At 42.2% G+C, this 15,219-nt stretch overlaps 1 protein-coding gene across 8 annotated transcripts in view; it reads right to left on the bottom strand.

The window, feature by feature from the left end:
* YAP1 (Yes1 associated transcriptional regulator) overlaps positions 1–15,219 on the bottom strand; it is a 128,476-nt gene that overhangs the window by 33,942 nt on the left and 79,315 nt on the right. For 4 of the 8 annotated variants that reach the window (XM_070473673.1, XM_070473677.1, XM_070473675.1 and 1 more), the window contains exon 4: positions 6,591–6,710. In XM_070473673.1, the coding sequence (XP_070329774.1) occupies positions 6,591–6,710 (120 nt within the window). The remainder of the gene's footprint in view (positions 1–6,590; positions 6,711–15,219) is intronic. The other 4 variants (XM_070473674.1, XM_070473678.1, XM_070473676.1 and 1 more) reach the window with 1 other exon arrangement.

The following is a 15,219-nucleotide window of genomic DNA, read 5'->3' as shown; positions in this document are numbered from 1 at the left end:
AAAAAGAAATAACAGCACTAATAAAAAAAAAATAAGACACTTGCTATTAATGTAGAGGTGATGCAAATAACTTGAAACACAGGTTTCTTTTAAAAATAAATTTTATGTTTGATGGGAGGAGTTTTACTAACACAAATCATTAATTTAAATTATCATTCGTCATGCAAAGAAAAATACTTCTTCACTATATAATTATTTGTATCACTGAACCATCATCAAGTAGAAACTATTATTAATTTCACCTCATTAATGTATGTGAGGAGACGAAGGTGTCAGAGGATGAGACGACTGAATGGCAACACCGATGCAATGGACATGAACTTGGGCAAACTTCTGGAGATGGTGCGGCCAGGGAGGCCTGGCATGCTGCAGTCCATGGGGCTGCAAAGAGTTGGACACGACTGGGCGACTGAACAACAGCCGTGTACGTCTACTCACCCTCAGCAAATAGAAGAGATTGAATATATGAATAATAGACTATTTTGACACTATCCTCATGAATAAAACATAAATTAAAGAAAAAAAAAGACTAAAACTGCAAACCTCAAGTTTGAACTAATTTTGATATTCCATAACCTTATACATCAAAACGTTCATTTCAGTGTTTGCTTTTTTTTAAAGTAAAAAAAAAAAAAAAAGTAGTGAGGGCAACAATTTGTAACAATCTCTAACAGTGTGTTTTAAACTGAGCTGCACTGAGCACATGGCCTGGAGTTACACCTCCAATCAGCTTACATCAGGCCTTCTATTACAGCAACTTCAGGGAAGTTAGAAAGTTCAGAAGCCGAGCACACCAAAACTGTGTCCATCTTTCAGGCAGTAAAGCTGAACCCTGCTAACACACGCACGTTTCAATTCCTCTATGTGTCAGAATTCCTCTATGTGTCAGAGTTCCACGGTGGAGACAAAACTTAACTCTTCCATCCAGCACCGGCCATTCCCTGTCAGATGTTTGCCTGGGCATACTCACCATGAGATAAGGCTTATCTTTAGATTAAGCTGAAAGATTTCCTAGTCTCCTCTTCACAAGTAATTTCCAGCTGTGACCAGAGGGCCAAAAGCTAAACTTAAATGGTGCAATAAATAGTTCAAAAGCATCTTTGAAACCTCAGGGCACTCAAATCCAGAAAGCTACTGAGAAATAACCTTAAGCAAGGATCCAAAGCCGCCACTGAAGAGTTCATACCCTAGCATGTTGTATTAAATCACAACAATTGAGAAGGGGGTTCCCTGGTGGTTCAGACGGTAAGGAATCTGCCTGTAATGCGGCAGACTGGGGTTCAGTCCCTGTGTCTGGAAGAGCCCCGGAGAAGGGAATGGCAACCCACTCCAGTGTTCTTGCCCAGAGAACCCCGTGGACAGAGGAGCCTGCAGGGCCCCAATTCATGGGGTTGCAAAGAGTCAGAGACGACAATAATTCAGGACTGGAAATATTCTTAAAACATCCAGTATGTGAGTCCAAATGAGCTGAGAAGTCAGGTATCTTTCTGGATGAACTGGTTATACTGTGATACCAGAATAACTTGGGGCTCCTGATTTCTAACTGAGAAGGTACATTTTTCTATCTCAGAATTTAATTCATATTGAATTTTTCTGCATCACAGTTTAATTCAAATTTATATTGAATGTATTATGCAACTACTATGGAGAAAAGAGTATGCTCACTGATTTCTTCTAAAGGATTTTTCAAGGTCATATAAAATGCCAGGTGAGAGAAGTGCTATAACTGTTTTTCTCACTAGATAATGTGCACTTAAAAACTACACTGAGTGTCACCTGTGAAGAGGCACTAGTTAAATGAGAGGCATCCAGAAGAAGGGAATTAAACTGGTGAAGAACTCAGAACTCTTAATACATGGAAAAAACTAGAGAAACCACAGTAAAAGAGAACGTTCTGATATTAGGACTGTATTCACAAATTCGAAGGGAAGTAAACTTCTGAGTAATAAAGGAACACATACTTTCTGGTCATTAGAACCTTCCTTAACTAAAATGGACTGCCTTGTAATGTGAAAAGCTCCTAGTCAAGGGAAAGGTCAAAGATGAGGTTGGAAGGTAATCTCTTAAGGATGTGGCAGAGGTGAGGCCTGATAATTCAACTGGATGGTTTCACTTCTGTAACTGGAAATTCAGCACCTTTGGTAATTTCCTCAAGATGAGTCACAATATGTAAGTCACAGTACATAAGTAAATGCATTAACCATTGTCATCTTCCTCCCTTTGAAATTTCCATGTATTGGTGACTTAGGTGTGTTTCTGAAAGATTAACTGCTTGCAATCTATATTTCCTTAAAATTCTGGCTGTCAAAGAAAGATCAAGTCCAGATTCTAGTTCTGTCACTTAACTATGCAACTTGGTAAGTCATGATTTTCTTAGACCTCAGAGAAACTCAGCCTTGGGGCAGCATTCCCCACCTCTCGCAGTGTTTTTAGCGGACGTTGGTGGGTTTGCAGTCACAGGACTGGTGGCACCGTGGCTCAGCGCGCAGGGGTCAGGGCGCTAAACGCTCCTCGGCGCCCAGGGCACCCCTCCCTCCTCCTCTGAGGAAAGGTGACGAGAAGAGTCACAAGTTGCTTTTACGTGCCAAACTTGGTGAGATTTATCTGTGTGAAGACGCTGCAGTTAGCAACAGCTCTATTTACCTAAAACACAATGAAACAGCTTTTCCTCCCCACCCTAAGTAGTTAATAATACAGTTCACAACCAAAACTGACATTTTAGGATCACTAGGTAATATTTAAAAGAGGGTAAGGAAAACAAAAACAAAGGAAAAACTTGTTTTTAATGCTGGATAATCAAGAGACTTGCTTCAGTAAAAGTTCAAATGAGCTGATACTGGTATTCTAGCTACCCAAGACTCCATTAGTGGAGTTACAGAGTTAGTTCCTACAGCCTTCGGGGCTTTCCCTTCCTCTACAATAGACGCAAGATATTTAGTGGGTCATTAGGTGCATCTTTATCGGAAGCAAAATATTACTTTTAACAGCTATCGGAAATATTTGCTCTTAAAGGGAAAAGGTTAATGCATGTCTGAACACGTAAAAAATTTAACAGACCTTTAACTACTGATGCAAAATATTTAACTGTGATCAGAAAGGTGTGCTGAACAACTTTTGGTTTCTGACTGAAAAGCAAATTTTGGGATGCCTTGAAACCAAGGACCAAAATTAACATCTAGGTTTCAATTACCTGTTTACATTTCCATGCATAGAATGTGTACGCACAGAAAGGCTGTCAGTGATTCCAAAGGATATTGGGTTTCTGCCAACCTAGGTTATTTATTACCTCCTTTAAGACTCAAAAGATACACCTTTTAATCCACATCGCTAGTTCCAGTACTTTATTTGCACCAAATGTGTTTTTAATCCCAGTGGTTCCATCAGCACTTATTTCCAGAAACACAGATTCTAACACTTTAATATGTTCTTTCACATAAACAGGGACATTACATAAAAGATCAGTTTGCTGACCATCAGTACTTTGGAACAGGTTTTTCATCCTGAAGAACAGGATTGTAATTTGTTTGCTTTCATTAGGGCTTTCACTGGAAAATATTCATATGGCTATATTATATAAAATAAATAATTTTACAATGTACAAGAAAATGTTTAAACTTGAGACATTTTATGTTTGCAAGCATAAAATCTGTAGGGGGAAGAAAGTGTAAATATGAAATAATTTAATGACCTGTGTAATATTCAAGCATCAACTTTAATAAAGTGTAAAAACGGTCCTAGTATGATTCCTTAAAAATAGATAAAAGCCCTCCTTTCTTCACAGCCAGTATCAGCTAGTTCTTATTGCCACTGTATGTCACCTCATGATTTGTTACAAATTACCAATCAATGCTGTAAAATAATATAAATGTCAAAAATATATAGTTTTTATAGAAGGGCAAGAAAAGGGTATGAGATTAAGAGATACAAACTACTATGTATAAAAAATAAGCAACAGGGAAGAACACACTACAGGGAAACAGTCATTATTCTGTAATAACTTTAAATGGAGTATATGAAAATGTTGAATCACTAAGTGATATACCTAAGACTAATACAGTAAATCAACATAAAATAAAAACTTCAATAATTTTCTTTAAAGATATAGTTTTTAAATGTTGAAGAACAAGAAAATCGGATAAAAAGGAACCAATGCATAACAAATTACGAATTTCCTAAAATTATATTATATGGATAACTTACTAACTTCATGGGGGATGTGAAGAACTGATTAAAAAATTATTCTAAATATAATTATTCCAAAGTATCTGATAAAGAACAGAAATATAAAACAGGTTGGTGTTTGAAGGCAATTAAGTGATAAAGTCAAGCTTATGCAGAGGTCAGGCGTATTTTCCACTCTAAAATGTCAAAAGACATAGGTCAACTTAAGGTAAAAAATGGTAAATACTTTAATATAGATTTGGGGAATACAGGAAAGCAAATTCCACAACCATGAAGGCAATAACCTATCATTTGTTGGTGTTTGCATGGTTAAAAGGGTCAGAAAGGGGACAGTTTATATTTTTTTGGCAGATAAAATGCAATCTATCATAGAACTTCAGATTTCAAGGAAAACTCCTTCGAGTCCAGCAGCTAACAGCTCGTCTCTTTGCTGTCACTGAGGGTCAGAGACCCACACTGTTTTCTTCCCCTTTCCTGCTCGGCGTCAGTTACACTTGAGCTCTCTGCCTGAAAAGGTCTGGAACAGATTAGAAGTCGGGCCACAAAATAAAAAGCTTTGGCAAGCTGTCAAGCCTGTCTGGAATACACATACAACAGTGGGCCCAAAAAGGGAAACTAAAAGCAGTAAGAGTATTTTATGAAATCTTTTCTTGGCATACTTAATTGTACGCTCTGTGTACATATGTTGAGGTGGGAGGGAGGCTATTATTTTTTTGGTACTTTTTTCCCATTTAAAACAAAAGACCAAGCTGTGTGTGTAATTAATGGATCTACTTAAGCTCATAGACAACTTGCTTTACTTCACTTTTTATTAACTGAAAATACTTAAAAACAAAAACCTTTGTTGCAACTGCTGATTTCTATAGCTAGCTAAGAGTTACTCATCATTTTTCATAACCTCATGTAGAGAGGAAAAAAAATCCCACAGTACCATTTTTAAAAATTTCCAAATGTGGACAAGCTGAATTCATTTCATTAAAGATGATTTGGGGAAACATGGCTGTTATCGTTCTAGCCCATACAAATGGCAACATTTATTAAATTTTCTACCTTACTTGGTTTCCTGTTTCAACCACAAGGGCTTATTCAAGTATTAAATAGAATCTGAAGTTGCAAATTATTAACATGCCACATTACTTTTTTAACACCCAAATAGGTCTTGAAGCTCAAAAGGCTGGCATTTAAGCCAAAGCGGGTATCTGTCAAAGTGACAGTCTCTGCCCTGATCCCATTCTGACTTTACCTGAATAGGGGATCAGTTCCTAACACTGACCAACCAATGAGCTTGGGGCAGCAAACCCAAACGTCGGGGTTTTTTTAAAGGTATACATACAGACACAGAACTGTTTGGAACGTTCCTAACAGGGCAGTTATTTTGCTCAGCCCTGGGTAGAGTTCTCTTTCTTCCCTCTTACCCGAGACTGTGTTTTGATGGCATTCAAGGAGTTAATTCCTCTTTCCCGTAAGGGCCCCGCAGTTGTTGTTAGGTCAACCCCTGCAAAGCTTCAAAGGTTCCGAGTTCCCTCAGTCTGACCCACTCAGTGATCTGCACATTGTTTTCATTTAGCTACATCCAGTCCAAGACGAAAGCTTTAAAACCACAATGATCTGCTCCTTTTTAGATTCATTTTTCCATGGCTTTGGGAAAATATCTCAGAAACCCAACTGAAGAAAAGGAAAACAGTAAAAAAATATGGATATAAAGGCTCCAAAGAGTTTGTATACTATTATCAAGATATGCACATTTGGGAGGGAAGTATTTCTTTGTGCAAATGGTGATTTTTGTCATTTGATTTGAGAGAGAAATATGGCTTTACTTTTTGTTTCCTAAATGAAAAACAAAGAAAAAAAAAAAAAACCCTTAAAATATGGGTGTGGGGTTGGGAAGTGAGGGCAGAAATGGAGAGAAGGGGAAATGCTTCCACTGGCCTATCTCTAGGTGACAGGGTCCCTGACCCAGCTGAGGACAGAAAACATTTTAACACTGAAACACAGGATGAGAGTCACTGCTCTCCTCAAGTTAAGCATAAGCAGACACCAGGTCATTCACCAACAAAAGCTGGTATTTCAGGTTTTAGATGAAGCAACAGCCTGATTATTTCTATAGCTAGAAAGATCATTTTAAACAAGATCACTGTGCTTCTTAAATATGTGAAAGAAACAGTGAGTCTGGTTAGTAAACCACCACAAAATTCCTCCAATCCCATCCCAAGAAGTCAAAGCTAAAAAGTTGATTTAGATACAAATTCAAGTTTTAAGTGAAAGGCATAAGCAAAGAACTAGATAAGTTGGCTAGGCAGTCATTTTTTAAAACTATAAAGCAACGCAATTTAATTTAAATGTACCTTCCAAATTTCACATACCAAAAACCAGTAATCAAAAATATTTAAAAAGATTTTGAGATGAACCTTTACCAAAACGAGGGTCAAGCCTGGGGTCTAGCCAAGAGGTGGTCTTGTTCTTGTGGTTTATATAGTATATTTCTCCATCCTGAGTCATGGCTTGTTCCCATCCATCAGGAAGAGGACCTATAAACAACATGAAAAAAAAAATCACGGTTTGTTTTTATTCGGTGCACCCAAAAATAAAAAAAGTGGTAGAGGTGCTAATTTAAAAAGAAAACACATCCTGACATAAAACAACTCATTAAAGTAGACTTAAGATGTGCTCAGGGTAGAAAGGTACACCCAAATACTTGATTCTTCTCCGCCAAGAGAAACTATCCAATAATAAAATCTACATCCCCGGAGACACAGATGTAAACAAACTTCAGATTTTGGGAAAACTCTCTGGAGTCATGACCCAAGCAATTACTATTGGTGTTAACGCAAGATGCGGAGTGCCGCAGCCCAGGGGCTGCCCCCCATCCAGCCTGCATCGTGACAGCACCTCCCCAGAGCTCTTCCCCAGGAGTCTGTGCAGGAGTCCTTGCAGCACTGTGGCATCGCAAACACGGCTCAACATAGAGCACAGTTAGCTCAGCCTGCCAACTGCCACTGATTTCCAGTCTGTACGTGACTGACACGCCAAGACACAGTAACAGAGGAAACGGTGGAAAAGAGCTGATTCTCAAGCAGCCCAGAAGGTGCTAGGAGGTGGGGACGGGGCTGGGAGTTTCAGTCTGTTAGAGATGTGGGAAGCGGAGAGAGTAAGGACCAAGACTGCTGGGAGGCACGTTTCTCAGGAAGAAAAAGGAGGTACAAATTCCGAAACTACAGCGTGAGGAAGCAACACCTGGGAGATAGGGCTAAGAACACAGAAGTTTAGGATGATGCTAGGCTTCCCTCCTAGCTCATTCAGGAAAGGATCTGCCTGCCACGCAGGAGACCCAAGTTTGATTCCTGGGTCGGGAAGATCCCCTGGAGAAGGGAACAGCTACCTATTCCAGTACTCCGGCCTGGAGAATTCCATGGACTGTATCCATGGGGCTGCAAAGAGTCGGATGTGACTGAGCGACTTTCACTTTCAGTTTTGGGCTTCCCTGGTAGCTCACGTGGTAAAGAATCTGCCTGCAATGCAGGAGACCATGGTTCAATTCCTGGGTCAGGAAGATCTGCTAGAGAAGGGATAGGCTACCAACTCCAGTATTCTTGGGCTTCCCTTGTGGCTCAGCTGGTGAAGAATCCACCTGCAAAGTGGGAGACCTGGGTTTGATCCCTGGGTTGGGAAGATCCCCTGGAGGAGGGAAAGGCTACCCACTCTAGTACTCTTGCCTGGAGAAGTCCATGGACAGAGGAGCCTGGCAGGCTACAGTTCACGCAGTCACAGAGTTGGATACAACTTAGTGACTAAACCATCACCAAGATGATGCTATCCTTACGAGGGTAGCGAGTTGCTTTTGAGAGGGAACAGTGAGGAAATGAGAGGCCTAGCGTAAGTGATCAAACCCAGGCACATTTCCTCTTGTCTCCTCCACTTCCCAGCCCCACGAGGATCAGGAGAGGCAAAGGGAAACGGACCAACAGGAACTGACTGCTTACTGTGCGCCAGGCACAGTGCCAGGTACACATGCGCACGGACTCATCTAATGCAGACGATGACTGAGGACGCGAGCAGCAGGACAATCTCCATTCTAACGGGAAACTGAGGCAGAGCGGCTCAGCAGTACATCACAGAGCGAGTGTCAGAGATGGTACTCAAACCCAGCAGCGTGATTCCTGAGCCAGTTTCCTCATAACACTTCTTTTCTATATTTTTATCATTTTTAAACTTTAAAAGAAACTTTACGTGGAGGGCGACTGCTTCACAACGTTGTGTTGGTTTCGGTCACACAGGAATGAGTCAGCCGCAAGTATACACACACCCCCTCCCTCGTGAACCTCCCTCTTACTCCCACAACCCCTTATTCATCTTCCACATCCAGGATTAGGGACTAAGTGTGTCTCCTGTGCAAAAACGGAACAGTCCCTTTTTCTAGGCAGTAAGTCCCCTGCACACGAGCCTTCAAGTTGTGAACTTGCAAGACGCAAACATGCACGCCAACCGTGTTTCCGTTGGCTCAGGTGCCGGCGCACACTCACACGTGTGCACCCCCCACATGCGGCTGCGCTTCATGTTCCACCCAGCATCGTCCGATCGTGCTTTCAAGGAGGACAGAGCTGAACGCAGCAAGGAGCCTGTGCTCCCAGGGCCGGCAGGAGGGAGACCAGCCTGCCCCCTGCCTCCCATCGCTGAGATGCGTCACTCGCCCGTCCTCCACCTCCGCTCCCCCGTCAGAAGCCTGCCTGTTCACTTGACGCCAGTTTATGCCAGCCGTCATACTCTAGCACCCAGCCGTCACACTCTAGCACCCAGCCGTCACACTCTAGCACCCAGCCGTCACACTCTAGTACTGTCATACTCTAGCACCCAGCCGTCACACTCTAGCACCCAGCTGTCACACTCTAGCACCCAGCCATCACACTCTAGTACTGTCATACTCTAGCACCCAGCCGTCACACTCTAGCACCCAGCCGTCACACTCTAGTACTGTCACACTCTAGCACCCAGCCGTCACACTCTAGCACCCAGCCGTCACACTCTAGTACTGTCACACTCTAGCACCCAGCCGTCACACTCTAGCACCCAGCCGTCACACTCTAGTACTGTCACACTCTAGCACCCAGCCGTCACACTCTAGCACCCAGCCGTCACACTCTAGTACTGTCATACTCTAGCACCCAGCCATCATACTCTAGCACCCAGCCGTCACACTCTAGTACTGTCACACTCTAGCACCCAGCCGTCACACTCTAGTACTGTCACACTCTAGCACCCAGCCGTCACACTCTAGCACCCAGCCGTCACACTCTAGTACTGTCATACTCTAGCACCCAGCCATCATACTCTAGCACCCAGCCGTCACACTCTAGTACTGTCATACTCTAGCACCCAGCCCTCATACTCTAGCACCCAGCCCTCATACTCTAGTACTGTCACACTCTAGCACCCAGCCGTCACACTCTAGTACTGTCACACTCTAGCACCCAGCCGTCACACTCTAGTACTGTCATACTCTAGCACCCAGCCATCATACTCTAGCACCCAGCCGTCACACTCTAGTACTGTCATACTCTAGCACCCAGCCCTCATACTCTAGCACCCAGCCCTCATACTCTAGTACTGTCATACTCTAGCACCCAGCCATCATACTCTAGCACCCAGCCGTCACACTCTAGTACTGTCACACTCTAGCACCCAGCCGTCACACTCTAGTACTGTCACACTCTAGCACCCAGCCGTCACACTCTAGTACTGTCACACTCTAGCACCCAGCCGTCACACTCTAGCACTGTCACACTCTAGCACCCAGCCGTCACACTCTAGTACTGTCACACTCTAGCACCCAGCCGTCACACTCTAGCACCCAGCCGTCACACTCTAGCACCCAGCCGTCACACTCTAGTACTGTCACACTCTAGCACCCAGCCGTCATACTCTAGTACTGTCACACTCTAGCACCCAGCCGTCACACTCTAGTACTGTCACACTCTAGCACCCAGCCGTCACACTCTAGTACTGTCACACTCTAGCACCCAGCCGTCACACTCTAGTACTGTCACACTCTAGCACCCAGCCGTCACACTCTAGTACTGTCACACTCTAGCACCCAGCCGTCACACTCTAGTACTGTCACACTCTAGCACCCAGCCGTCACACTCTAGTACTGTCACACTCTAGCACCCAGCCGTCACACTCTAGTACTGTCACACTCTAGCACCCAGCCGTCACACTCTAGTACTGTCACACTCTAGCACCCAGCCGTCACACTCTAGTACTGTCACACTCTAGCACCCAGCCGTCACACTCTAGCACCCAGCCGTCACACTCTAGCACCCAGCCATCATACTCTAGCACCCAGCCCTCACACTCTAGCACCCAGCCGTCATACTCTAGCACCCAGCCATCATACTCTAGCACCCAGCCCTCAAACTAGCACCCAGCCCTCATACTCTAGCACCCAGCCATCATACTCTAGCACCCAGCCCTCACACTCTAGCACCCAGCCGTCACACTCTAGAACCATACTTTTCAAGGTACTACACTGCAAGATTGGAACTTTCATTTTTTGTGTTTTTTAACGTATTATTTTTGAAAAAATATTATTAACTTATTACAGTACAATACCATATAGCCTAATTGTGTCAGTTGGGTACCTAGGCTAACTCTGTTGAACTTATGAACAAGCTCTTGGAATAGAACTCCTTCATGTGCAGGGGACTGACTGTACTGGCAGTCCAAGACAGCCTTGTGAGTGGTCCTGGAAGAGGAACTTCGCTAACAGACCACTCACACGGGCCCATGGGACCAAGGCCCTAATTCTAGGCCAGTGCCATTTGCATCAAGAATAGACTGATTTGCTATTACACTATTATCAAAGGTCTTCTTTGATGGGGTCAAAATCATGTTAGGGAATGCAGGCACGTGGCTGGAGTGTTCTAGACTCTTACTGCAGAGACCATGGGGGAAGACCCTCCTCCGGTCCTGGTGTGAAGCTCTGCACACGATGCTATGTCCAGAGCTGGGACTCTGCTGCAGGCATCCTGTGTTTACTAAGAGGTGGATGGGAAGCAGACTCGGTAAAACACGTAGAAACCAAACCCCTTTTCTCAGCAGCTGTGAGTGTCACCTCGGTCTCTGCCTCCCCACTAGGAAATCAGAAACTTCAGAGCTCTTGCTGTTTAGTTCGCTCAGTTGTGTCCGACTCTTCTGCGACCCCACAGATTGCAGCCCACCAGGCTTCTCGGTCATGGCATTTCCTAGGCAAGAACGCTGGAGTGGGTTACCATTTTCTTCTCCAGGGGATCTTCCCGACCCAGGTACTGAGTCAGGATTTTCTGTTACTGAGCCACTAGAGAAGCCCAAGGGTTTGTTACTAACTTTAATTGCAGAAGATGGCTGAATGAGTCTGAAAAACAAGTAATAAAATCCTTAAGTTCTTAAGACATGATGACGAACAAGCCAACAGCAGTCACTGGGTGCATCGCTGGGAGCATCAGCAAAGTGGCCCTGACAGATTCCATCACAGCCTGCAAACCTGCCGAAGGGAATGGATTCCCTGCTTCTTTTCTTAAACACTACATTCTTTGCAGCCCCAAGGACTGCAGCCATAAATATAGCTATTTATCCTATAATAATAATATTTCTCAAGTATTTTTCATATATGTCACTAAGTATAATATTTAGTATTTTATAAATTTAGCAAACATGTCACCAGTTCTTGTCACCATTCTTTTTCTTACTTGGTTAAGAAAAAGAGCTGGAAATTATTGACGGCTGAATCCTCACAGATGGACTGAAGCAGATCAGAGAGGGTGAGTGGCGTCACACATTCTATTATAAACAGAATATGTGAATGACTTGATATTAATCTAGTGCTTTTTGTTCCTTAAGTGTTTTCATTTTTACGGCTCATTTGACATCCTAAGAAGTGTTTAAAATTTGTAGAAGAGTAAAATGGAAAAGTGAAAGTTTCTTGTAGTCTATTCTCCAGGAGAAAAACCGAACTTTCGTTTTGTGATAGATTCTGGATTATCTTTCCTGTGCACATTTTGTAATACACATGCATAACTACTGATGTCATGCTATATACCTGAACCATACTTGCTTTTATTCACTTAATATCTATCACGGACCGCTTTTCTTAACACAACACGTAAGTCTCTCTCATTCTTTTTAATGGTTTCACAGATCTTACTACACAGATATATTAGAATTCATTTATCCCACTGTTATATGTCAGAGTTGTTTCCACGTTTTGTCCTGAATTTGTTACAAACTGTGCAATGCACTGCCCCCCCGCAGTGAGGGCACCAGCTCTCTCACTATCACTGCACACCCTGTGCTTAACCCCATCACACTGATGAAACACTGATGTTCAGGCAGATCACCTGCCCAACGCAGACCGCAGAGCAAACTTTCCCAAGATAAAGATTTGAACCCAGGCAATCTGACATGAGAGACCCTGTTTAAAATCATACAGTGTGCTGCTGTCCAAAGACATATATATGTCCCCAAAACTTATGCAGGTGTTTCCATACATTAACTCTGCAGAGCAAAATAATGACTTTATTCATTCACACTAAGTTTAAATCATTAGCTATTTAGCCTATATAAATCATATTTCTCAAGTATTTTTCATATATGTCATTAAGTATAATATTGAGGATTTCACTAAAAACAGTAGACTTCAAAAATTAAATTTAGCAAACTTGCCACCAGTTCTGTTCTTGTATAAACAACCAAAAACAAACCTCTATACAGCTGAGGTTGGCACAACATTGTAAATCAACTATACTTCAATTTAAAAACAAAAAATAAACCTCTAACTAATTTTATCTTCTTGGGCTCCAAAATCACTGCATATGGTGACTGCAGCCATGAAATTAAAAGACACTTGCCCCTTGGAAGAAAAGCTATGACCAACCTAGACAGCATATTAAAAAGCAGAGACATCACTTTGCCCACAAAAGTCTGTCTAGTCAAAGCTATGGTTTTCCCAGAAGTCAGGTATGGATGTGAGAACTAGATCATAAAGAAGGCTGAGAGCCAAAGAATTGATGCTTTTGAACTGTGGTGTTGGAGAAGACTCTTGAGAGTCCCTTGGACTGCAAGGAGATCCAATCAGTCCATCCTAAAGGAGATCAACCCTGAATATTCATTGGAAAGACTGATGCTGAAGCCCCAATACTTTGGTCACCTGATGCGAAGAACTGACTCATCGGAAAAGACCCTGATGCTGGGAAAGATTGGGGGCAGGAGGAGAAGGGGACGAGAGAGGATGAGATGGTTGGATGGCATCATCGACTCAATGGACATGAGTTTGAGCAAACTCCCAGAGATAGTGAAGGACAGGGAAGCCTGGCGTGCTGCAGCCCATGGGGATGCAGAGTCAGACATGACTGAGTGACTAAACAACTAATTTTAGACATAAAGATATAAAGGAGAGATAAGACTGGTACAAAAAAAGAATGTAGTGACTGTTGCCTATTTTCTTACCCATATTTCTAATTAAAGAAGTAAATATGTACATATGAAGTAGAATAATCACAGTAAACTTTTATAAGCATTCAAACTGATACCAAATACATATACTAAACACAAAAGAATGCTTTTATGCTTATGTTCATTTAACACTAGGTAAAAATTTAATGTATGGAAAGAGACTGTCTAAAACAGGATGTCCTCTTTACAGAAAAAGCTACTGATCAAAGGCAAAGGAGTAGATGAGGAAACATTACCTTTATTTATTTATTTTTTTTTCCATTTATTTTTATTAGTTGGAGGCTAATTACTTTACATCATTGCAGTGGTTTTTGTCATACATTGAAATGAATTAGCCATGGATTTACATGTATTCCCCACCCCGGCCCCCCTCCCACCTCCCTCTCCACCCGATCCCTCTGGGTCTTCCCAGTGCACCAGGCCCGAGCACTTGTCTCATGCACCCAACCTGGGCTGCTGATCTGTTTCACCCTAGATAATATACATGTTTCAATGCTGTTCTCTTGAAACATCCCACCCTCGCCTTTTCCCAGAGTCCACAAGTCTGTTCCATACATCTGAGTCTCTTTTTCTGTTTTGCATATAGGGTTATCGTTACCATCTTTCTAAAGTCCATATATGTGTGTTAGTATACTGTAATGGTCTTTATCTTTCTGGCTTACTTCACTCTGCATAATTGGCTCCAGTTTCATCCGTCTCATTAGAACTGATTCAAATGAATTCTTTTTAATGGCTGAGTAATATTCCATGGTGTATATGTACCACAGCTTCCTCATCCATTCGTCTGCTTATGGGCATCTAGGTTGCTTCCATGTCCTGGCTATTATAAACAGTGCTGCGATGAACATTGGGGTGCACGTGTCTCTTTCAGATCTGGTTTCCTCAGTGTGTATGCCCAGAAGTGGGATTGCTGGGTCATATGGCAGTTCTATTTCCAGCTTTTTAAGAAATCTCCACACTGTTTTCCATAGTGGCTGTACTAATTTGAAACATTACCTTTAAAAAGCTTCGCATCACATCACAATCAAATTCTAATAGAAAAAACTGAAAAGAAAAAAACAATCTTCAACCTCAAATATGAACTAAATAAACAATAACAGATCTGCACTTTATTCACACACAAAGAGAATTTTTATTTAAACGCTCTTGGGATGAAATTCAGTGACTTGATGATGCAGGTTTCTAAGTCACTGTGTTAAACTAAGCTAACTGCTGAATAACCAGAAGAAGCTGAGACAGCAAGAATGATATATCTTTTGAATCATCAAGTTGCACAGGCTACTGAAAGTTTGATTCAAGCATCTGTTTGGGCTAGAGTTGGAATTGAATAAAGTCAGTAAGTGTGTGGGGGAATCTGGGCTTCTCACAAAACTAGATTTACAAGAGGATCTAACCCTAACCCTAACCCTAACCCTAAGAGATAGATCAAAATATATTCAGAAAATTTTGGAGTTCAATTTACCTCCTGATTTTAGCATCATAAATATTAAAACTTCTCCAATAGGGAGTACATGAAATGAAGCAAATATAAGTAGTGATATTTTAATGACTTAG

Source organism: Odocoileus virginianus, chromosome 10, assembly GCF_023699985.2.
Source record: "Odocoileus virginianus isolate 20LAN1187 ecotype Illinois chromosome 10, Ovbor_1.2, whole genome shotgun sequence".
Taxonomy (NCBI): Eukaryota; Metazoa; Chordata; class Mammalia; order Artiodactyla; family Cervidae; genus Odocoileus; species Odocoileus virginianus.
Note: the sequence above shows the minus strand (reverse complement) of the source record. Positions and strands in the feature narration are given on the sequence as shown.